General features: G+C 39.4%; 1 protein-coding gene across 4 annotated transcripts in view; it reads right to left on the reverse strand.

Annotated features, from left to right (window-relative positions):
• Nucleotides 1-25,381, reverse strand: part of Nek10 (NIMA related kinase 10) — a 172,176-nt gene that overhangs the window by 38,885 nt on the left and 107,910 nt on the right. For all 4 annotated transcript variants that reach the window (XM_045152444.1, XM_045152443.1, XM_045152445.1 and 1 more), the window contains 5 exons: nt 16,344-16,473; nt 15,639-15,709; nt 6,482-6,695; nt 2,427-2,610; nt 2,249-2,335 (listed from right to left, as the gene is read on the reverse strand). In XM_045152444.1, the coding sequence (XP_045008379.1) occupies nt 2,249-2,335; nt 2,427-2,610; nt 6,482-6,695; nt 15,639-15,709; nt 16,344-16,473 (686 nt within the window). The remainder of the gene's footprint in view (nt 1-2,248; nt 2,336-2,426; nt 2,611-6,481; nt 6,696-15,638; nt 15,710-16,343; nt 16,474-25,381) is intronic.

The raw sequence follows: 25,381 nt of genomic DNA on the forward strand, positions 1-25,381 counted from the left end.
CCTTGACCATGAATCTTTGCAGGACAATAGCATGATAAGGGACTTCGGTTACACAGTAAGTTCGTAACTCAAAGATCTCGCCTCAAACGCCATCAGACCACCTGGACCGGTAATCACCTCCCTTCTCTTCTTCATTCCCAAAGACCCCACCTGTCACTCACCCTTTATATCTCTAATGTCTCCCACATTCAGACACAGCGGCAGTTTCATCTCAAGAGAGCTACTGTCCCTCTAATAAAAACACAAGACCATCACAACAGGAGGAAAAGATGATGACATCAAAATAAAAGATAGACTGATTGAGAAGTGGAGGGGACATGATGGAGAGTGGAGTTTCAAAGGGGAAAGGGGGGGGGAGGGAAGAGGGAATTACCATGGTTATTGTCTACAACCATGGAAGCTGTCAATAAAACAATAACTTCTTTCAGGAACACGTTAGCTCAAATGTAATGTTAAAATTTATTATATACATAAAAAAATCTATTTAAGGATCCCTTGTCCAAAGGGAAAGATGATAAGCATGAAATTGTTATTAAACACAATGGCATATTCATGTCATCATCACCCTCAAGCCTTTGTGAAGACAGCTCCATGTTACCACACACATTTGAGTACACACACACACACACACACACACACACACACACACGCGCGCCAGGGTCCAGTTTCTCCTCACACCTCCTTTTCTTTATTATTGTCACCAGAAATAAACCACACTGTACTCATCTCCAAACAGTATTGAACTGCTTCTAAAATGTGCTAAGGATTTGTAGGCACAAAAAGATTCTCCTACACAATGTACATTGCAAACTGGGGTACTTAGTGAACCAAGCAAACATAGAACAGAGACCTGAGCATCAAGATATTATAGTCAGCTCCACGTTACTGGGATGAACTTCCAAACCAGACACAGTTTACCAGGGGAAGGAGTTTATTTTGGGCATACAGATCCAGGGGAAATTCCATCAAATCGTAGAAGAGGCTGGCTCCCTCTTACAGATCCAAGCACAGAGACACAATCAGCCAGCACACCGTTCACATGCACACACAAATTGGCAGAAAAAAAAGAACCAGGCCGAGGAGCTCAGAATCTCTCTACATACTCCTAGACTGGGAATCCAATCTGTCTGGACTGGACCTCAGGATTCACTCCCAGTGACACCTCTTTCTGCCCAGTAGCTAGAGATAAGCCTTTTTAAAACACCTGATTCTGTTGAGGGACATACATTCATACTACCACAATTATTATCCCATTTTGATGGACCAATTAAGTTAAAAGGACAAGGAATGTGACTAAGTCCTTAGCATTCCTCTTTGATATTCAGCAAGACTATTTTAAGCCTTCTTGAGAGTTTCATAGCAAAGTCACCAAAAAGACTGAATTATTTATATTTACCTCTAGTTTTGATTATTTCTAGCTAGTTTTGTGATCTGTCAATTTACTCTTTGCAAAGAATTATGATTTTCTCCATTCCAATTTTAAAATTTTCATTTTCAGGTCTTTTAATTTGATTCTATCTTTCCTTACAACCATCAAATTCTATTTTAACTAGATTATTTTTTCCCTATTTCTAAGTATGACTGTTTTCTTTTAAACGAAACCTTTAAAAGATTTATTTGTGTGTGTGTGTGTATGTGTGTGTGTGTGTGTGTGTGTGTGTGTGTGTGTGAGAGAGAGAGAGAGAGAGAGAGAGAGAGAGAGAGAGAGAGAGGGAGATGCATCTGGCTTTACATGGATACTGGGGAATTGAACCAGGGCAGACAGGCTCTGCAAGCAAACAGCTTTAATGACTGAGCAATCTCCCGAACTGACTGTTTTCTTTTTTGTTTGTTTCTGCTTAAGATAAATATTGAGCTGAATTTATACATGGTATTTTTCATAGTTGTAAAAAGATATTTATTTGACTCTAGTGCTTTAAACATAATGTAACTCTCAACATTAGTGTAAATAAAACTGCATAGCAGTGTCTATGCCACAGCTAATTACTTCTACAAATTTATAGACCCTCTAACCCACAGACTGATGAAAAGTCCATCCCATCATCCTTAAGGTTGTTTGGCTTCTCCACTTAGAACCTGGCATTTGCTGGTTAAAACAGACAAAGAAATATTCCTCTGTCAGATGGCCCCAGGCTCTGTCCCCATGATTGCTGAACTGGGTCTCAATCCTTAGGCTAGGTCTCTAATGTGATCCCCACAGTCCCACCCACTGGACCCCCACCAGGGCCAATTTGTGAAGAAAGCTTACTGAATGTAGACTCCTTCAGTGGGCTTGAACTTGAGCTACTGAAGTTATCCAAGATGTCCAGCTCATCTTCCATCTCTGAATATGCATCTGCACATTGGAAAGAAGAAAGTAAGTGAACTTTGAAACAGAAAGGGAGCCAGGCACATTCCTGTCCACAGCTTGCTCACAGCAGAAGCACCTTTCTCCGCGCTCTCCAGGTGGAAGTTCTCCTCGGATAGCACATCCTCGCAGGCTCTGTCCTCCTCCTTCCCGCAGGATGCCTGGAAGCCCTCACCAGAGAGGTCTGCACTCTCCGAAAGCTCGCTTTTCAGACTGGCTGCTCCACTGCTGCTGCTGCTCAGGCTCACCTTCTCAAAGGCTTCCTGTAAAAAGAAAATAATAATCCAACTCTTAATACCTCTTCCTGTCTGTCCCTTTGTGTCTCCCAAATCTTGTCAGCATGCACACGGCCATACTTAAAATATCACTGAAAATATCTAAGGCCAATGTGACACCAGTAATTCCACCTGTGCACCTCCCATGATGTCCATTGGGTATCAGTCCACATATACTTAATGTAAGCCTGTACTTGACTATGGAATGAAAAATCCTAAAGGCAAGAGGGCACAGAGCCAAGGGCTGGCATAACTGGATTTCTAAGGAACAGTGTGAATTTATTAGTAACTTCACTCCTTTATTTTTTTCTCAACAATATTTGCAATGGAATCCACTCAGTGCCATGTTCAACATGAAAGCCTTAATTTCTTCAAAGACAAACAGTAGCAGATAAATCCAGGTCCTGAGGACTGAGAGGTTAGGTCACCTAGAGCAAAAGGCACAGCAGTGTCACTTTGCACTCCAGCCACTTCCATCCTTACTCTTGCAGAACAAGCAGGCATAGGTTCCCCAGACCTGTGATGGATGCGATTGAGTCTACTGTGATAGCACCCTAATGTCATTCATCTGACCTACAGGTGCCGTGTTAACCTGTATTGTATTAGAAACTACAAAAAGTATGTCTTAGTTTCAATAAAAATAATTTTTAAAATTATTAATTCTATGAAAGGCTGAAAGTACACACAACTTAGAAGAAAACTTTACCTAAGTACTTAGCAATACCAAAGACATACACCGTGTTGATGTTTGCAGAATATAAAAACAGACTTCGTAGGCTGTGGGGCTGAACAGTACCAGTATACATTAGGTATACATCCGGAAGACAAAAGAATATAGTAGAAAAGCCATGAAAGAGGACAGGAGGAATGCTAACAGTTGATGCAATAGGGCTTCATTTGCTGAAGGGGGAGGATTTTTCTGAATGCTATCAGATTACGTACCTTAATGTCAGTGAACCCTTCTTTATTTAAACACTAATGATAAACCAAGCTCACTTGCAAGACCTGTATGTGTTTGTCCAGTTTTCACAAATCTTTTTCTACAACTGAAATGACTCACATGTTAAAGGGGCATGTTCCTAAAAACACCCTGGTGATTAAATTTTATAAATGAAGGGAACCCTCAGGCATCATAGATAAATGGAATCAAGCATAAATTTATAGTGTTCAGATGTTTATGTACTCTAAACAAGGGAGAAAGATGAAAAACTATATAGAAATATTTCTGCAATGAAGAGCTGAATGATGGTAGACACAGCCCCTCAGACAGTAGGGACACAGAAAACCCCTCAGCCAGTGAGTGATGTAGGCAAAGTCTGTCAGTAAGTGAGGGAACCTGGTGAGCATCTCATAGGTGAGAGTTTACATGTCTGTGTTTTCATCTCGCTCCTTCATACAGGAGCTCACGTTGTGAAGTTTCTTCAAGAATGAGAGGGATAACCTGCTAATGCACCTGTGAGTGAGACTGTACTTCTTCATCCTTTTCCCCCTTTGCACTTATTAGAAACATCTGCCTTAAAGGAGGCCAGCTCAACCGTGACACTCTGCTCTCACAACTCAACAGACACTGGCCAAGGATAGGAGGGTCCTTTGCTCAAAGGACCCCTTCAACAAGAACACAAACCTAAAAAAGTTTTTAAAAAGGCTTTGCAAATGTGAATATATGAGTTTGATCTCCATTACCCATATAAATTCTGGACATGGTAGCATGTACCAATAATCCCAGAGGAGGTCAAGACAGAAAGATCCCTAGTAATCCAGCCAGTTTAGCCTACTTGGTGATCTTGAGACCAATGGTGATCTTGTCTCAAAAAGAGATGGCTAGTGTACATGAGGACAACATATGAGGTGCTCTGGCCTCCACATGCACCACACATACATGTGCCCCCATACAGACATGGATATACACATGTGCACATGCCAAAGAAGCTATGCTGAGAAAGACTGGTTTTCAGAGAGGGATTAGATTGCTTTTGCTTCCTTACTTTCTAATAGTTTTAGACTTCTTTTAAGCACTAAGAGATGGAATTACCATTATATTGTTTTTTGTTGAATGAATCTCCTAGGAATGGATGGGCATAGTCTGTGTGCCAACATGGCAGCAAAGACAATGGTTGATCAGATAATAAGATCAGCACTGATATAGAAATGTCCACTCCTACATAAGATATTTCCTTCACTGTGCTGGCAGGATGTAGCTCTGTTTTTACTCAGTTTTCTCAGTTTAATGTAATTTTCATGTGTGCAATAGACCGTAATGAATTTTTAGTTGAATATCAATTTTATCAGTAATAAACTGGCATTCCCAAATTAGCAGAGACAGAAATGAAAGAACAAGCTCGGGCTGGAGAGATGGCTTAGTGGTTAAGCGCTTGCCTGTGAAGCTTAAGGACCCCGGTTCAAGGCTCGCTTCCCCAGGTCCCACGTTAGCCAGATGCACAAGGGGGCGCATGCATTCCCCCCTGACCTCTCTCCCTTAGAGAAGTAAAATTAAATACATAAAATGGTCCTTCTCAAGGTGTTTTGCTAAAGAAAAGAATTTCTGGAGCCAGGCCTGGTGGTGCATGCTTTTAATCCCAGCACTCGCGTGGCAGAGGTAGGAGGATCACCATGAGTTCGAGGCCACCCTGAGAATACAAGAATATATAGTGAATTCCAGGTCAGCCAGAGCTAGAGTAAGACCCTACCTCGAAAAACCAAAAAAAAAAAAACAAAAAAAAAAAAACAAGAATTTCTACTGTTAGATTTTAAACTCTTCCTGTTTCCACATAGGCCACATAAATCTAATATAAAATGACACTTTCATATTTAGCTGAAAAGTAATAAACTAGTTCAGTGAAAGTCACAGCTCCAGGCTATCTACTCCTAATATGAATGAGGCTATAAAAATCATTATGGGTTAGCCTGTGATGTCACAGCTGGGCTCAGCACATAAAGCAATGATGATGAGTTTCTCCTAAAATAAACATATATTCAATCCTCAAATTTGAGATTCCTAAACCTCAACACTAAACAGTACACAGCAGTGCTTTCCTTCTTTCTAGAAAGTTTACTGGATATGTTGCTACTCAAGGAATCAGAGCTGCCTTTTTTCTAAGATATACTTTTTGCATAATTTTCTTTTTTTTTCATAATTTTCTATTACAAGATGATGGTGGCTACCCTGACCATGAACCTTATGAGATACTACTTTGGAGCCCACCCTTATGACAGAAGAGTGCTCAGGGGTGGAAGGGCCTGAGTCCTTGCTAGGAAAGGCCTAGAATAGAATCAAGGGACAGACTATGAGTGGAGATCTCAGTGGAAGAAGAAGATCTGAGCAGAATGAGAGCATTACATGGGCCATCACTTGTCCATATATAATCCATAACTCTGGAATCCCTTCTGCAGGCTATGCTCAGAGATACCTTTCAATAACAAAATTATTTAAAGCTTACTGTCAAGAAAGTTCCTAATTCATTTGATTATAGGCATTGGAATACTGCCACCACACTAAGGGCAAGGAGAGAGATTACACACACCAGTAATAAGTTTAAAGGTAAATATTTTTTCCTTCTTTAAATGAACTTGCATATATATCCATGTTCTCAAAAAATGCAATAAAATAGCAAAGGAAATTAAATATAAGCATTCAATGCCACTTATATAGACCATAATTTAAACATGAGTAATTACTAAGAGAACATTTATAAATTACTAAGAGGATATTTATAAATTTTATTTATAAAGCATAAATATAGGTACAAATATGTAACTCTGTAATGCTGACATATTTCAGGTTATAAATACTTTCCTAACAAATTAGAACATCAGACAGTCTATCAGAGAGTCTCATAAAAAGAATAAGATTTCTACTTACATGAGATAGCAGAGCCAGCTCATGGTGACATGTGATGACATTCCTGTTGGCTTCCATAAAGCATCTTTGGGTCCTCCTTCGTTCTCGTTCTAGTTTCTTCTCCAAGACCAGCTGGGATATAGATAAGCTGTCTAAATACTTCATCATGATATCTGAAATCATAGAGCTGACTTCTACAATATCTGGACGGGCTTCTGAATCAGGAGTAAGGCACCTAAGAGAAGACAAGATAATTATACCATAAGTCAATGTTGGAACCAGGGTAGGGGTAGAGGTCAAGGTGAAGTCTACCATGGTATCTACACTAACAGAAGATAGGAAAGTACAGGCATCAAAGCGTAGGTTTGTCTCTAGTAATTTTTGAGAGACATGTGGAATCTGAGGCAAAGAAGCACCTCTGCATCATTGCATTTAGTTTGGTATCCCAGGGTTGTTGTGTGGGCATGAAGCTGCTCTTTGATCTCAAGGTGGGTGATGAAGCCATCTCCTGTGTAGGTTGGCTACTTTCTGCAATTACTTCTGGCTCAGTGGTCAGTAAAACAAATAGAGATTTTTTTTGCACCAAATAAAGAAAAAAAAAATTTCTGGAAGGTCACAACTTATTAGCTTTTTCAAACTGTATATTGACACTATTTATTAGCATAATTTAGTTAGCATGACTCTTACAAAGTACAAAGTCATAAATGTAAAGTACAATCTAGGTATCATATTTTTATTTTTAGAAGTGCATTTGGTATACAAAAAAATTTACAAATTGAAAGGCTCTGAGCTGGAAAGGTAAGCATACCTTACAACACAGCTAATAAAATATAACAACAAAAAAATCATGTTAAGTGAGGTCACACAGGCTCCAAAAGACAAATACCACATGACCTCTCTCATACATAGTTCCTAACCTGGTCCCACAGCAGTTAATTGCAAGCTGTAATGAATGCCAACAATATGGACATGGTATTAGATTGAAGACAGAAAAGGGGGAAAATAGGGAGGGAAGGGAAGAAGGGCTAGTGAACAATAAGTCAATGATGAGCCAAAATAAAGGAAGGTATGGAAAGGCCTACAGGACAGATGAAAGGGGCAGGTGGGGAGATACGCAAAACTAATGGAAACATGAATCAACTTCACAGAAACCTCCTTCTGAGACAACATTCCACAAGTCATTACCCTCCATAATGGAGAGCGGGGACCCAAACAGAAGAGTTCCATAAAAGTAGAGTAAGTATAACCTTAAAATCATGGACTCTGGCTGATAATTCCCAGACCCAAAGCTGGGTTTCCCTCTTCTAGCTGTTGGTCAGGGAGACATAAGGTTCCTAAAATAATACAGGCCATTGGCAAAACACTTGATTACATGAAAGAGCTAAAAGGTAAGTTTAAGTTCCTATTTCTGAAGACACCACAGCCTGCAGCCACAAGACATCAAGTGAAAATGCAAGAACTGAGAGGGAACCCAGTTCTTTCCTGGCTAACTCTCATAGTGTGGGAAAGTACTATAAGAGCATGGAGAACAACAACTTCCAACTGAGTGATTAAGCCAGAGATCTTGCCAGTTACAAAAATCAAACGACTGACCAAGAAGTACATGCTGGTGCAATAGTAGCACACAGCCAACACAGGTAACCAACTGCCTGCAGCTGGACATAAGAGCTGCTCAGTGGGGTTAAATCCACTTTTCTCTGCCTTCTCCATCATTCCACCAACACTGCCATCATCCCTAAGTAGACAGTGGATCCAAGCCACTTTGCTGGTCACTCTCAGTAGACAGTGGGATATGAACCACTTTGCTGGTCACTCTCAGTAGACAGTGGGATATGAACCACTTTGCTGGTCACTCTCAGTAGACAGTGGGATCTGAGCCTCTCTTTTGTTCACTCTCAGTATACAGTGGATCTGAGCCACTCTGCTGGTCACCGACAATAGACAGTTGATCTGAACCTCTCTGATGGTCACTTTCAGTCCCTGTTCAGTGCTTGAGGAAAAGTCAGATGAAGTCTAGCTATAGTGGCCTCTGTACATCTGAAAATGAAAAACAATTCCCCAGGTAGTTCTTTTCAAACAGAGAATCTCTCCAGAAGTAAGATCCATTCAGGCTCTCTCCTTCCAAATTAATTTTCATTTTCACAAGTTGTAGTCTTTGATATGTGGAGTGTTGTCCTTTAGGCATATGTATTAGTTACTTTCTCCATGCTGTAAGAAAAATACTTAACCAGACACTCAACACCTATCAATGCATAGATCCAAAGGCTCCCAAGAGCCCATCACTGAAGTAGACTTACAACAGACCTAACATGGCTCAGGGAATTTTGCGGAAAAGGAGGTGGAAAGAATGTTAGAGCCACAAGTTGGAATGTTATGCCCAGAGGCATTGCCTCTCCCCAGTAACTGACTGCTGTTCCTACAGTGCATGATACATAATCTCCACAGGGATAACCTGCATCTCCAGCAAGAAGGACCCCCTTCAGAAAAGGGGCAGGGATGAGGGAAAGGATGGGACCATCATGTGTTGTTTCCATACTAAGTATGTTTATAACTAATAAAAATAAATTTTAAGGGCTGGAGAGATGGCTTAGCGGTTAAGCGCTTGCCTGTGAAGCCTAAGGACCCCGGTTCGAGGCTCGGTTCCCCAGGTCCCACGTTAGCCAGATGCACAAGGGGTCGCATGCGTCTGGAGTTCATTTGCAATGGCTAGAGGCCCTGGCGCACCCATTCTCTCTCTCTCCCTCTATCTGCCTTTCTCTCTATGTCTGTCACTCTCAAATAAATAAAAAATGAACAAATTTATTAAAAAAAAAATTTTTAAGAAAAAGAAAATATCGGACCAGAAACAACTTAATGAAGGAAAGATTTATTTCATCTTACAGTTCACAGTGATTTTCCAGTATGCTGGAGAAGGCATAGTGGCAGGAGCTTGAAGCAACTCATCACATTCTGTCCAGACAGGAAGCAGAGAGCAGTAAATGTTCCTGCTTAGCTCACTTTCTCCTGTCTACCCTGTGCAGGACCCCAGTGCATGAAAGGGGGCTGCCTGCAGATAAAGTGGGTCTTCCCATATACACTAACCTAATCAAAGTAATCCTTCACAGGCGTGCACAGATGCTACACTAATCAAAATAATCCTGTACGGGCATAACCTAGGGCTTGTTCCCTAGGTGATTCTAGGTCCTGTGAAGTTAACAATCAATATGAAATTCACAGTACTTTTGTCTCAGTACAAAGTGAAAGCTTCAATAGTGTCTTTTACAATTACAGCTGCTTTCTTCAAATATGCCATGTTTGCACCTTTAAGAAAGTTCTTGTACCTGACCCCACCAAATGGCATTTCATATCTTTTGCAATGTAACCTGGATGAGAACAGTGAGCAGCAATTTTGCACACTTTGCATGCTATCTGTTTTGAAGTTTCCCAATATATATACCACAGCTCTAAACTCTTCCTATAAATCACCTCCAAAGGTCTATGAATCACATGGCCAAGTCTGTAACAGCAATACCACCACTCTGTACCAATTTTGTATTTTGGCTTATGGTGACAGGACGACATGGCGACAGGAGCATTAGTGGGCTGGTCACATTGGGTCTGTGGTCAGGAAATTGAGAGAATGTTGATTTTGACTTTGTACTCTCCTTTTGTTTTATTCAGTCTATAATCCTAGCCCATACAGTGATGCGCCACACTTTCAGGGTGGGTGCTCCCTCCTTACTTCCACCTTTCTGGAAATGCCCCCACACATACACCCAGAGCTATGTCTCCTAGGTGAGTCTAAATCCAGTGAAGTTGGTATATCAGTTACCTTCATGTTACTGGGGCGAAACCTCAGATCAAAAATAACTTATGGCAGGAAAGGATTGACATGAGGCTTACAGTTTTGAGGGGAAGCTTGATCATGGTGGAAAAAAGCAACCAGCTCACAACATTATACATCCAGAGCAGAGGGAGAACAGCAAGCACAAGCTGGCTTTAAACACACAGTGGGCTAGACTCAAGATGCTTCCCCAGTAACACACCTCCTCCAGCAGGGCTGCACCTGTAGTGGGAGGGGGGAGGGCTAAGTAGGAAGCATATACAACCCACCACACTCTGCCTCCGGCCCGTAGATGCATAGTAATCTCAAAATGTATAATGTGCTCAGTCAAACTTTAACAGTCTCTATATCTTTATCAATCTCAACACCATTCAAAGTCCAAAGTCTCTTTCCTTTACCACGGCAAGTTCCTCTTATATTTCCTTCCAGCAGTAGCCAAGTTTCTGGTCTTATATTGAGGTCTTTGATCCATTTGGACTTGAGTGTTGTGCATGGTGAGATGTGTGGATCAAGTTTCAGTTTCCTGCATATGGTTATTCAGTTTGTCTAGCACCATTAGTTGAAGATACTGACTTTTTTCCAGCCTATATGTTAGGACCTTTGTCAAACATCAAGTAGCTGTAGTTACTATACTCCTGTTTTTATGCCAGTACCATGCTGTTTTTATTACTATGGCTTTGTAATATAGCTTTAGAATAGGTATGGTTATGCCTCCAGAGGTGTTTCTTTTGCTAAGGATATGCTTGGATATCTGAGGCTTTCTGTTTCAGTTTTGAGATCTTTTTTTTTTTATATCTCTGTAAAGAATTATGTTGGGATTTTTATTGGAATTGTGTTGAATCAGTAGCCTTTTGTGTGACTGCTATTTTCACAATGTTAATTCTGCCTATCCAGGAGCATGGGCGGTCTTTCCATTTTCTCAAGCTCTCCTCAATTTCTTTTTTGAGTGTTTTTATGTTTTCATTGTATAGATCTTTTACTTCCTTGGTTAATGTTATTCCAAGATATTTCATTTATTTATTTTTGTTGCTATTGAAAATAGGACAATGTCACTTATTTCTTTCTCTGTATCTTTGTAATTTGCATATAGAAAGGCTATTGATTTTTGGGCATTGACTTTGTATCCTGCTACTTTGATGAAGGAGTTAATCACCTTCAAGAGTTTTGGGATGGAAGTTCTTGGGTCTTTTACATATAGAATCATGTCAAATAGAGCTAACTTAACTTCTTCCTTTCCAAATTATATCCCTTTTATTTCTTTCTCCTGACTTATTGCTTGAGCTAAGACTTCTAGTACTATATTCAAGAGCAGAGATGAGAGTGGACACCCCTGTCTAGTTCCTGATCTCAATGGAATTCCTCCAGTCTCTCTCCATTAAGTATTATTTGGGCTTTAGGAGCTTTGTATATAGCCTTTATTATGTTAAGATATAAACTGACCATGCCAATTCTCTCCAATGTTTTGATCATGAAGTGATGTATTTTGTCAAAGGCCTTTTCTGCATCTATCAAAATGATCATGTAGTTTTTGTGTTTAACCCTGTTTATGTGGTATATTATGTTGATAGATTTCCGTATGTTGAACCACCCCTGCATTCCTGGGATGAAACCCACGTGATCAAGGTGGATAATGCTTTTGATGTGTTGTTGGATTTGGTTTGCAAGGATTTTTTTCAGGATTTTTGCTTCTAAGTTCATTGGGGAAATAGGCCCGTAGTTTTACTTGTGGCATCTCTGCTTGGTTTTGGTATTAGGGTGATAGTAGCTTCATAGAAGGAGTTGGGGAGCTTTTCCTGTTCTCCAGTTGTTTGGCATAGTTTGAGAAAGATTGGTTTGAGTTCTTCCATGAAGGTTTGATAGAATTCAGCTGAGAAGCCATCTAGTCCTGGACTCTTCTTTTTGGGGATTTTTTTTTTTTTTTTTTTTTTTTTTTTTTTACCTTTTCGATTTTGATGGATGTGATGGGTTTGTTTAGGAGATTAATCTGCTCTGAGTTTAGCTTTGGTAGATGGCACGTGTCCAGAAATTTATCCATTTCCTCCATATTATCCAGTTTTGTGGAGCAGTGGAGCAGAGGTTTTTGAAATAAGTCCTGATGATTCTCCCAATTTCACTATGTCTGTTGTGATCTCTCCTTTTTCATTTCTAATTTTTTGATCATTTGAAGCATCTCTTTTTTGCTTGAACAAATTGGCCAGGGGGTTGGGAAATAAGCAAGAGTGAATATGGTACCAGATAAGAGTGAAGGAGAGAGATACAGAGAACAATCAACTTCTACCAAACCAGATATCCAGAGACACAAAGGCTCCCAAGACCTTATCACTATAGCAGACCTAAAATGACCCCAACATGGTTCAGGGAAATTTGTGGAAGAGGGGGCAGAAAGAATGTCAGAGCCATACGTTGGTTCATGATACACAGAGGCATTTCCTCCTACTCATAACTAATGGCTAACCCCACAATGCACGACCTATATACCCCAACAAGGAGGGTCCTTGTGGAGAGAGGAGGACAGGGAAGAGGCTAACAGCAGTACCAACTTGACTGTATTCACTGAGTGAAAAAGTAATAAAAAAAATTAAAGCTTAGTAATTTTTTAACAAAGTCCAAAGTCTCAACTGGCATTTAAGACAGTCTCTTAACACACAGAGTAAACATTTCCATTATAAAAAGAAAGCAGAACAAAGAGAGACTAGACAAATGCAAGATCAAAAACCAACAAAGCAAATATCAAATCTTGTAGCTGTTTGGCATCTGGAACTGTAAATCCCTTTGGTACCAAAAGGCCCAGTTGGGCCTCTCTACTTTGGTCTTTCTTTCTACCCAGATTCACCTGAGCCAGAGTAAGAAACTTTCCTTAGCAACTGTCCTACAGTTCTAGAATTGTTAAAATCTTGGGATTTCCACTGCAACTCATTGTTCATCTTCACAGCTCTGTGCAACAGCCTTGCCAGGTCTCCATGAGGTGACTTCAACCCTGCCTCCCACTGTCACATCTTAACACCTGAAACCATGGCTGCACTTCGTGACCCAATTTCCTCCATTTCTCATGCTCTAACCCAGTAACTGGTGGGTGATAGCACCAAATTTGTAAATCTGAAGGTGAGGAAATAAAGCTTGAAACAAATCTCTTCTTTCAAAAGAATCTGAATTCTTGCTATCTTGAACATTCAAAGGGTAAGTTTTCACCTTCAGGGCATTTTTCTCCATTGTCTCAATTCAGATTGTGGTCCATTTTTAAAGGTGATAATCTCTTTTAACAATTTAGTTTAAATGCCATAAAACCAGTCTTTGTGCATGACTTGCTTTACATTCCATTCTGTATCATCTTTCTATTTTCACATATTTTTGCTCTGTATTTCTGCTACTAATTACAGCATCAATCTATTACTTTGAAATTCAACTCTGCTCAACTTACCAGGACATGAGCAGAATGTAGCCGAATTTCCACCAGTAACTCTGTTTCAACAATCTCCTTTTTTTTGCCCTCTGAAGCCTCATAAACCAAGCTTTCATAGTCTACACTTCTTTACCTAGGACTTTTAGATTCCCACAAGCATGGCTCATCAAGTTTCACTTATAGAACTGCAAGGTTTTCTAGTCCAAAGTACCAAATCTTTCTGTGAACTGAAGTTCCCAGAAACTGCCTCAGTCAAGGCTGAATAGACTGTGATCACAGAGAAATGGAATGTTACGAGTCAGAGCCAAGTTACCTTTGGCTACCTCTGACTCCTTGATAGCCATTTATGGCCCACCTCTGTGTCTGACCTAACATCCTGGTGACTATCAGTTGATCAGGCATGATCCTTTTGGGGATGTAAGAACAGAACCCCACCTTCCACCAACAAAAAGGCTAATAATGTCATCAGATAGCAACTGAATGCTAAAGCAGAGATTTCCCCAGCTTTGCTGTAACCCACCTACCTGATGGTCAGCCAATGTATCTGAAAAGTGCTTGATTTATGATTGTCTTTTGTTATGTAACTATAAAATAAAACCTTCATGAAATTGTTAACATGTTGGAATATGGAATTAGGATAACCTAAATCTGTGTTCCTGAGCCATGGTCACTCATATTTAGCTCCAGAATAAATTATTTCTTATCCCCTTTACAGTGAGAGCTTATGTCTTTTTCATTGACACTTCCCATGTGCAAATTCCAAAAGACCAAAAATCACATGGCTAGATTTATCACAGTAACAACCCAATTCCTGGTACCAATTTTCTATAGCAGTTCCCTTCTTATTGATATGACATAACACGTGATCCAAAGCTTATAGCAGAAAAGGATTGATTTCAAACTTATAGTTTTGAGGGGAAGCTTCATCATAGTGGCAAAAACCAACCAGCTCACACTATCACACATCCCATCCACAGCAAAGAGAGAATAGCAAGCACAAGCTGGTTTTGAACACTTGGTTGGCTAGACTCAAGATCCATCCCCATTAACACACCTCCTCCATCAGGGCTCTATCTGAAGCTAAGTAGGAAGCTTAAACACAAACATTTGAGGCTATGGAGACATTTACATTCAAGCCACCATAGTTGACACTGAAAATTGACCACCACAAGGTGGTAGGTGCTAAGTTCATGAAATAAGAAAACAAGCTGGAAGCCACTGAGGCAGTGGGGGTCAGAGTAAATGCCCTGATGTGGGACATGTCAATAGAGGCTCAAAGGAAGTGAAGTCCTATGACATACAAATAATGTGAGAGAAGAAAGCTTTAAGAGAAATTACCACCAGGGTTAAACATCTGGAAGGATATGTATGGAGCCTGGAGTCAGGGCAGGAGAGAGAGAACAGGGTTCTGAGTAAGAAGTAAGCAGGGATAGTCTGTGTAGCCAAAAGAACTGAGCATAACTCTGGGACAGTTTAGGGCCAATGGCCCTCATTTTATTCCTATGATACTGATGGGCATGACCTCTCATATTTTTTGAGAACCTAAGATAAAACACAATATTAACTACTTTTTTAAATGTACCTGCATTTTTATCGTCTAACTTGACCTTTTCAGTTTCATATATTCTTCTCTTGCTTTTATATATACTATTATTTTTTCAGTTATTATATTTATATATTATTTATAATATATATTTATATTACATATATTATATATATGCATATATATATTACATTTATTTGTTTTACTTAGTTTTACATAGCTTCATTTTCCAGTTTGTCACAGGCCTTATAAATAATCCTTCTAGTGATTGTGAAATTTTTCTAGTGAATATACTGTTTCATCCTATACATCTCAGTGGATCCCACAGAGCATCCATTACTGATGATACAGGTTAGATTATTTGGGGTGCTCTCCATGAAAATTCTCCCATGCTAGTAGTGTGACTGCTTACCTACTGATGGTATCTGTCACTTTCTCAGAATAGATACCTTCTGGCACTGGTTCATACACTGCCTCCACTATCTAGAAGATAGAAAACAGCCACAGGAATACAGTTGTCATTAGTATCTGTCAGCAGAAATGCTTGACCACAAGAGTTGCTAATAAAACCATTCTACTTCACGCACAGATTTTACCTAGAAATAAAAATATCCCAACCAAATTAAAAATTAACACCAATTTAATAGTTTTGGAATAAGGAATATATTCACCAAGTTGATTTAAAGTTAATCTTTGGTTCATAATAAAATGATGCATGTTCTAGTATAATATGTTGAATTATAGGCAGGTCATTGTAAATTTAGGCCTTTCATGGCCTAAAGCAGTGCTTATGTCTGTAGCTCAGTGGTGGAGCTCATGCCTAACATGTTCTTGACCCCAGGTTCCATCCTCAGGAACACACACACACCAGAAATATTTAGTTTTATAATTTTCTATAATAAGTCAATATAAGTTGGTAGGAAAATATGCCATAGCATGTGATATATGTTTGGATAAAAAAGAAAGACAAACTGGATCATTTTTTAGTTTAAAATTTAATTACTAAAATAATGCCTGCTTTTAATTGACTTTTGTATAAAAATCAAAAGCTTTTGTTAACACAGAAAGGAGTATCATTGTTAGCAACAGAGGCTCATGTGTCTCCCTAGCAACCTACTTTTGTAGCCAAAGAGAGCATGTTAGTGCTGCAGAAGGGAGGGCTCAGAGTTGCCATCTGATACAGGATGCAGCCTGCAGCCCAGACATCAGCCTTCTCTCCATATGGCTCACTCTTCAGGACCTCAGGGCTGAAATGAAATAAGGCATTTGTAGATATAGAGAAAGACAGAATAAGTTAGTATAAAAAGAAATCCAATTTTCAGGTTGTTGTTGGAGATATTAAAACACAGAAGTATATGAAACTCTTCATCACTGTTTTAAGTAAACAAACTCTTACTGTACTGAGGAAATAAAGGGATAAGACACTCCATAGCCTTACTCAACCAGTTGGGAAGGCCAAAAAGGTGCTGGGCCAACACCTAAAGTTATCTACCATATTACTTTTCCATGAATAATGGAGTCCTTCTAAATGTTTCTCTCTAGCAAAAACATGACTTGAAACTGAATGCACTCTGCAGGAAGAGGCTTCCTGAAGTTTCTGGCACAGACAGTACAGGTATGGCTAGCCAGCAGAGATGTTCCAGCCCCAGGCCTGACCACCCCTCCTGTAACACTGAGGGCATAGCTCTGTGTGCAGCCTGCACCCCAGGATGGCTTCTTGTATATAGTATGCGCTTGGCCTTCCTCCACCCCATGGCCCTCAACTCTAATGGCATCCATGCTTATGACAGCTCCACTCCAGCTATGTGCCCACACCACATGGTGTGGTCCTCCTGAATCCCACAAGCACGGAAGACCTTGCTCCCTGATTCCCAGCACTGCTGAGCTGCTCCCACTTGGTCACTGCCAATTGCTCTAACAACTGCCAAGATCCACCCTTTCCTCAAGACAGAACCTTCCATATCCATCCTTCCTTGGCTCACTCCTTTCACCTAAGATGCCATAAGGAATGTCCTATCTTCTTTTATTCTTTTAATTAATTTTTTTTTTTAATTTTAGAGAGAGAGAGAACTGGCATGCTAGGGTCTCAGCCACTGCAATCAAATCCAGATGCTTGTGCCACCTAGTGGGCATGTGCAACCTTGCACTTGCCTCATCTTTGTGCATCTGGCTTACGTGAGATCTGGAGAGTCAAACATGGGTTCCTAGGCTTCTCATGACAAGTGCCTTAATGACTATGTTATCTCTCCAGCCCTATTCTTTAAATTTTTATTTATTTTATCAGTTAGCCATTCCTTGGGTTAAACTTCCTCTACTTAGCCCAGTGTCATTCTCACCTCCTAACTGGACCTAGGCTGCTACACTTCATTCATTCTGAGAAGGCTTGGGACTGATGTGCAGCCAAAGTATTCAAAACAGAGTACTTGATTGCCAAGTCCTGCCTCCTGGAGCCATTCATGGATGATGCTACATTATAATTACTAACAAAGGCCACACATTCTATGTAGCCCCTTCCATCTACTTCCTCCTCCATGGAACTGAATTGGTCTTGCTTTACTTGATAGGAGGGGTGATAAAACTGACATTCAAAAACAGCCCTTTAAGTGGTCTTATACTTCTACTTGGCCCTCCTGGAATTGTGCTTACATATTCTTAAGTATACAATGACCACATGGAAGAGATACCAACTAAGTATCTATTCTAGCTGTTAGGCAAGTATGCAACTCAGCCTAGGGATATTGAAATAACTGCCTGGCAAGCCATAAAAAATGTTGTTTGGAGCAAGTAAATGTTATACTGGGTTATATCAGCTATAAATCACTAAAGTCTGTAACTAATTATTCTAACTTAATTATATATAATTTGAGATGAATATATAATGATAGTTTTTTGAACAATCCCCATCCCCAGGAAATCAGAAAAGTATGTTAAATTAAAGTAAGACTTTGTGTCATTATGCATTCCCTCCCATAGCTTTTTGTAATACAAAATGTGACATAATTGTACACAAGGACATGAGCATTGATGTTATGAGGCAAACAATGGAGATAAAGAACTGTAATATTTATAGACTTGTGTTTACTTACTGTCATTTTTTTGCCTTCATTGATATAGTTCATCTGGCATAAGTAGTTTCAAATACACTACAGTATTGAAAATGTTCTTAGCTTGAAATGACAATGCTCTTAGCATCTACAGCCTGTGATCTCTAGGCTGGTGAGGAGCTTGGTGTATCTGGGGCATGTGTTGTATAGGCTGGTGAGGGGCTCAGAGTTTCCAGGGTCTCTGTATTCCAGGCACCTTAGTGTGTTCAGTGTGTTTGGGGCCAGTATGCTTTGCACTCATAGGGGACTCAGGCTGTTTGAGGCCTGTGCACCCAACTGGTGCTACTTCTACAAACTTGAGCTCTAGTCCTGTAGTCCAGTGACCCACACCCCTCTCCATGCCTCTAGTCTCCCACACACTGCTGGCATCTGACTACCAGTACCCTCTTAAAACATCCCTTTTGCCCCAGACTGTAAACACAAGAATATCTATGAACTGCTCAGCTGGGTACATTAGGGGAATAGGGACAAGTACTAAGGTCTCACAGGCAGGACATAGCTGTGGCCGTAGGCTGAAGAGATGCCACACATCCAACTACAGCTCTTCTACTGGCTAGCAGCCCAGAGTCACAGCCATACTTGAAACCTCCACAATCCACATATCTGTGGATACAATGCCATAACAGTTCAATCTGGGTCAAATCCAAATTAGAACATTCACTGAAGAACTTACAAGGGCAAATAATTTTTTCCTCCTTAATTAAAAAAAAAACTTTTACCTCAAGATGGGTAGGCCCCCAACACACACACACACACACACACACACACACACACACACACACACACACATATACACACACACAAAGACTACAAACTGAGAGATCTTAATCAAGGCTGCCTAGCTCAATAATGGTAGTCTCCAATGAAAACATAGAACAGACAACACAAATTGAATCCCAAAATGAAAGCACAATAAGATTATTTACTGTGACCAACCAAATCACTGATTTGGAAGCAAATCATCAAAAAAACAAGAAATAAATGAAATTGAGCAGAATCAAAATCATCTCTTACAGCACCCAACTTTTATCACTAGGCTTAACAGAAGAAAATAAGAGAGACCTCAAAATAGAGATAAATAAATTGAAAGTGAATAAAAAAAGGAGAGGATCTTGGGGCTGGAGAGATAGCTCAGTGGTTAAGGCATATGTCTGCAAAGCCAAAGGACAAGGTTCAATTCCCCAGGACCCACGTAAGCTAGAGTCATGAAGTGGCACATGTGTCTGGAGTTTGTTTGTTGTAGCAGAAGGCCTTCCCATCCTCTCTCTCTCTTTCTTTCTCTCAAATTAATAAACAAATAAAATATTTTATAAAGATAGGGCTGGAGATATGGCTTAGTGGTTAAGGTGCTTGCTTGTGAAACTAAGGAGCCAGGTTTAATTTCCCAATACCCATGTAAGTCAGATGCACAAGGGGCACAAGTATCTGGAGTTCATTTGCAGTGGCTACAGGCCCTGGCATACCCATTCTCTCTCTGTCTGTCTCTCTTCTCTCTGTCTCTCTCACTTTCTGCTTGCAAATAAATAAATAATTAAATAAATATTTTAATTAATTATTTACTTATTTATTTAAGAGCAAGAGCAAGAAAGAGAGAGAGAGAATGGGCGTGTCTGGCCCTCCAGCCACTGCAAATGAATTCCAGATGTATGTGCCATCTTGTGCATCTGGTTTACATGGGTCCTGGGGAATTAAGCCTCAAACTGGGGTCCTTGGGCTTCACAGACAAGTGCTTAACTGCTCATCCATCTCTCCTGCCTGAATAAATAATTTTAATTTTTTTTACAAAAATAGAGGAACTCAACAACCAGCTGATTAAGGTTAATGAAGACATAATTAATTTCAAAAATTACTTCTAAGAAGCATCAAGTAAATCAAACCATGACTTGAAATTGGAACTTGGCAAAGGGATGGCACTATAAAGAAAAAGGCAACAGAGAATGTAAACCAAATAGAGCTTGAAAAAGTCTACCTAGATTTGCTCCCTAACAAAGTTAATCAGGTGAAAGACAGAATATCAGATATGGAAGATAAGACAGAAAAAACAGTCTGGGAGTCCAAAAATCTGCTAAGTTCAAAAAATCATGTGAACAGAACATGACAGAACTATGGAATTCCCTATAAATACCAAATATCTGGATCATAGGCGCACCAGAAGGGGAAGAAATTCAGATCAAAGGCATGGAGAACATATTAACAAAATTAATGAAGGAAACTTTCCTACCCTCAAAAGAGAAACCCACCCAAATACAAGAAGCTCACAGGCAGGACCAAAAAAAAACTCCCCAAGGCACATCATCATTAAAACTCTATAAACAACTGAAACAAAGAGAGTTCAAAGCATCCAGAGAGAAGCACCACATTATGTGCAAAGACAATCTCATTAGAATTACCTCTGATTTCTCATTGGAAACTTTGAAAGCCAGAAGGTCTTGAAATGGAATGTGTCGAAGGTTAACAAATTATGGTTTCCAACCCAAACTACTATACTCAGCAAAAGTATCTCTCATAATAGATGATGAAAGGAACATTTTCCACAATAAAAGAAAGCTCTATGATTGCATAAACACCAACCCCAAACCTACAGGGAATACTTCAGGGAATACTCCACACAGAAGAATCTAACTACCAATCTCAAGAGCCCACAGAGAAGATTACAATAATCAATACTAGACCAGGGTCAGAAACATATAAAGCTCATGAAAGCACCAAACCCCATTAAGCCTCCAAAATGGAAGGGGTAAAATTGTACCTCACTGTTATAAACTTAATATTAATGGTCTTAACTCACCCATTAAAAGATACAAGTGGGGCTGGAGAGATGACATAGAGGTTAAGGTGCTTGCCTGTGAAGCCTAAGGATCCAGATTCAATTACTCAGTACCCATATAAGCCAGATTTACAAGGTAGTGCATGCTCTGCAGTTCATTTTCAATGGCTAGAAGCCCTGGCATGCCAATTATTTCTCTTTTTCTCTCTGTCTCTCTCTGTTTCTCTTTGTCTCTCTCTCTCTTGTTCTCTTTCTCTCAAACAGAAAGAAAAGCAAAACAAAAAAAGACACAAGTGAGTAAGGTGGATCAAAAAAAATGAACCCTTGTATCTGATGCTTTCAAGAAACCCACCTTACCACTAAGGACAGACACCTCCTCAGCATGAAAGCATGGAAAATGATTTTCCAAGCAAATGGAAATAAGAGGGGAGTACCTATATTAATATCTGATAAAATAGATTTCAAACCAAAAGAAATCAAAAAGGACAAAGAAGGCCACATTTTACTCATCAAGTTAGCAATCCAACTAGAGGACATCCCAATCATAAATCTATATGCACCAAACACAGGTGCACCACAGTTTATAAATAAAAGCCAGTACTTGACAACAATCTTGACAAAAAACAACAACAACAACAAAAAAAAAAAACCAAGAAATAATCCCTAGTCCTATCATAGTAGGGGAATTTAATGCCTCACCATGATCAATAGTCAGATCATTCATACAGAAAATAAACAGGGAAATGACACAGCTTAACAAAACCATAGAGTAACTAGATCTAACATACATACAGAACATTCCATGCCAATTCTACAGAATACACTTCTTCTCAGAACCCTCTGGGACCTTCTTCAAAATACATCACATATTAGGGCATCAAGAATGCCTCCATAAATTTAGTAAAATTGATGTAACTTCCTGAATCATATTAGAACACAATGTGCTAAAGCTAGAAATTAACAATGAAAAACACAATAGAAATATCCCATCTCCTGGTGATAGTACAACATGCTTTTAAACAGTGAATGGGTTGTGGAAGAAATCAAAAAGGAAATTGTAAAATTTGTAGAACTGAATGATAAGGAAAACACAACATACTAAAACTTATGGGACACTATAAAGGCTGATCTAAGAGGAAAATTCATCTCACTAAACACCTTCATAACAAAGACAGAGTGATCTCAAATTAATAACCTAACCATTCACCTAAAGACATTGGAAAAACAAGAACAATTCAAGCCTAACAGTCCCAGATGGAAAGAAATAATTAAGAGCAGTGCAAAAATTAATGAATTGGAAACTAAAAAAAAAAAAAAAATTAAGAAAATCGATGAAACAAAGAGCTGGCTCTTTGAAAAATAAACAAAACTGATAAACCTAGGCCAATTTGATCAAATAAAAAAAAAAAGAGAAGTCTCAAATTAATAAAATCAGAAAAGAAAAGGGAGAGGTCACAACACATATCAATGAAATTGGAATAATCATCAGGACATACCTCCAAAACCTCTACTCCACAAAACTGGATAATCTGGAGGAAATGGATGAATTCCTAGACACATACCACCTACCAAAACTAAATACAGTCCAGATTAATCTCCTAAACAAGCCTATTACAAAATCAAAAACCTTGCCTAAAGGAAAAGTTCAGGACCCGATGGATTCACGGCCAAATTCTACCAAACCTTCATCAAAGAACTGAGATTGCTTTTTCTCAAGCCTTTTAACATAATCAGAGAACAGGGAAAGCTCCTCAATTATGAAGCTACCATTGCACTAATACTAAAACCAGAGATACAACAAAAAATGAAAACTATAGACCTATATCCCTGATGAACTTAGATGCAAAAACTGCAAACAAAATCCATATGAAATGAATACAACAGCACATCAAAAGCATCATCCACCTCAATCAAGCAGGCTCCATCCCAGGGATACAGGGATGGTTCAATATAAGGAAGTTAATGTATTATACCACATGAACAATTGTACACAAAAGAACCATAAGATAACTTCAATTGATAAAGAAGGATCTTTGACAAAATACAACACCATTTCATGATCAAAAGACTATATAGAATGGGCTGGAGAGATGGCTTAGCGGTTAAGCGCTTGCCTGTGAAGCCTAAGGACCCCGGTTCGAGGCTCGGTTCCCCAGGTCCCACGTTAGCCAGATGCACAAGGGGGCGCATGCGTCTGGAGTTCGTTTGCAGAGGCTGGAAGCCCTGGCGTGCCCATTCTCTCTCTCTCCCTCTATCTGTCTTTCTCTCTGTGTCTGTCGCTCTCAAATAAATAAATAAAAAATTTAAAAAAAAAAGACTATATAGAATAGGCATGAAGGATTTATATCTCAACATAGTTAAGGCTATATGCCAAGCACCTTAAGCCCAAATAACACTGAAATGGGGAGACTCAAGATTGGTAACAAGACAGGGGTGCCCACTCTTACCACTGCTCTTCGCTAGAAATCCTAGCCCAAGCAATAAAACAAGAGAAATATATAAAAGGTATACAAATTGGAAAGGAAGAAGTCAAGTTAGCCCTATTTACAAATGACAGGTTCCTATACATAAATGACCTGAAAGTCTCCATCTCGAAACTTCTAAACGTGTTTAATTCCTTCATTAAAGTGTCAGGATACAATATCAACACACAAAAATTAGTAGCCTTCCTATAAACAAAGGATAAGTACAGAGAGAAATAATAAGCATGGATGTCCCATTTTCAATAGACACAATAAAACTCAAATACCTTGGAATAACACTAACCAAGTATGTGAAAAACCTGTAAAATGAAAACATAAAAACATTCAAGAAAGAAATTGAGGGAGGCATGAGAAGAAGGAAAGACCTTCCATGTCCTAGATAGGTAGAGTTAACATTGTGAAAATGGCAATCTTATCAAAAGCAATTCAGAGATTTACCAAAATACCAATAAAATTCCCAGAATCATTCTTCATAGAGATATAAAAATAATTACAAAATTTATATATGGGATGGCAGGCCCCTAATATCCAAAATTATCCTTAGCAAAGGAAACACCTCTGGAGGTATCAGCATTCCTGATCTAAAGCTATACTACAAAGCCATAGTAACAAATACAGCATGGTGCTGGCATAAAAAGAGTCATATAGGGCTGGAGAGATGGCTTAGCGGTTAAGCGCTTGCCTGTGAAGCCTAAGGACCCCGGTTCGAGGCTTGGTTCCCCAGGTCCCACGTTAGCCAGATGCACAAGGGGGCGCACGTGTCTGGAGTTCGTTTGCAGAGGCTGGAAGCCCTGGCACGCCCATTCTCTCTCTATCCCTCTACCTGTCTTTCTCTCTGTGTCTGTCACTCTCAAATAAAAAAAAAAAAAAATTAAAAAAAAAAGAGTCATATAGAGCAATGAAACAAAATTGAAGACCCAGCCCTTACTTCAAGAAACTACAGAGACTTGATCCTTAATAAAGGAGCCACCAATGTACACTGGAGAAAAGAAAGCATCTTCAACAAATGGTACAGGATAAATTAGATAACCACATGTAGAAAAATGAAACAAGACCCACTCTTTCACCATACACACAAATCATGGATTAAAGACCTTGTAGCACATAATCTCAGGTCACTGAAATGAACTTCCAAACTAGGCACAGTTATGGAGAAAGGGATTTATTGAAGATAGAGGGAAATTTTCACAGTGGCAGAAGAAACTGGGCCACTTTCCTGGGTGTAAGCAGAGACAGAAAAGCCACAAGCCACTACCAAAGAGCAAGTAATCACACTACAAAAGCACCTGGCTTAACTCTAGCACGTTGTATATCTTTAGACTATAATTATAAATCCACAATCACACATGTCTTTCCATTATCACCTCTTCCAGCCAGGTGGTTGCAAATCTAAATTTCAAAGTTAAATAACATTCTGATATTTGGGGACCACTTATTTAAACTACTATATTCTACTCCTGGCCCCTAGTAGATTTGTAACCATCTCACATTGTAAATTGTATTGAGTCCAGATATAAGATTGTCTCTTAGCTGTTAATCCTATAAAATCAAACAAGTTGTATATAGTCAACATATATAGGCACAGAGTAAACATTTTCATCTGCTATAAGGCATAACAAGGACAGACTGGAACAATGCAAATACAACCACCAAGCAAAAATCAACTTCTGCAGTTCAAGTTTGATATAATAACCAGGGTCTGAAAGTCTCTAGATTTTCCAATTCTGCCCCTCCAGACAGGGAAAACTTCCATCTCAGGCCAGCAGTGCTCATTAATATCCCTTGTACAGTCCTGGTATAT

The sequence above is a fragment of the Jaculus jaculus genome, chromosome 6 (genome assembly GCF_020740685.1).
Source record: "Jaculus jaculus isolate mJacJac1 chromosome 6, mJacJac1.mat.Y.cur, whole genome shotgun sequence".
Taxonomy (NCBI): Eukaryota; Metazoa; Chordata; class Mammalia; order Rodentia; family Dipodidae; genus Jaculus; species Jaculus jaculus.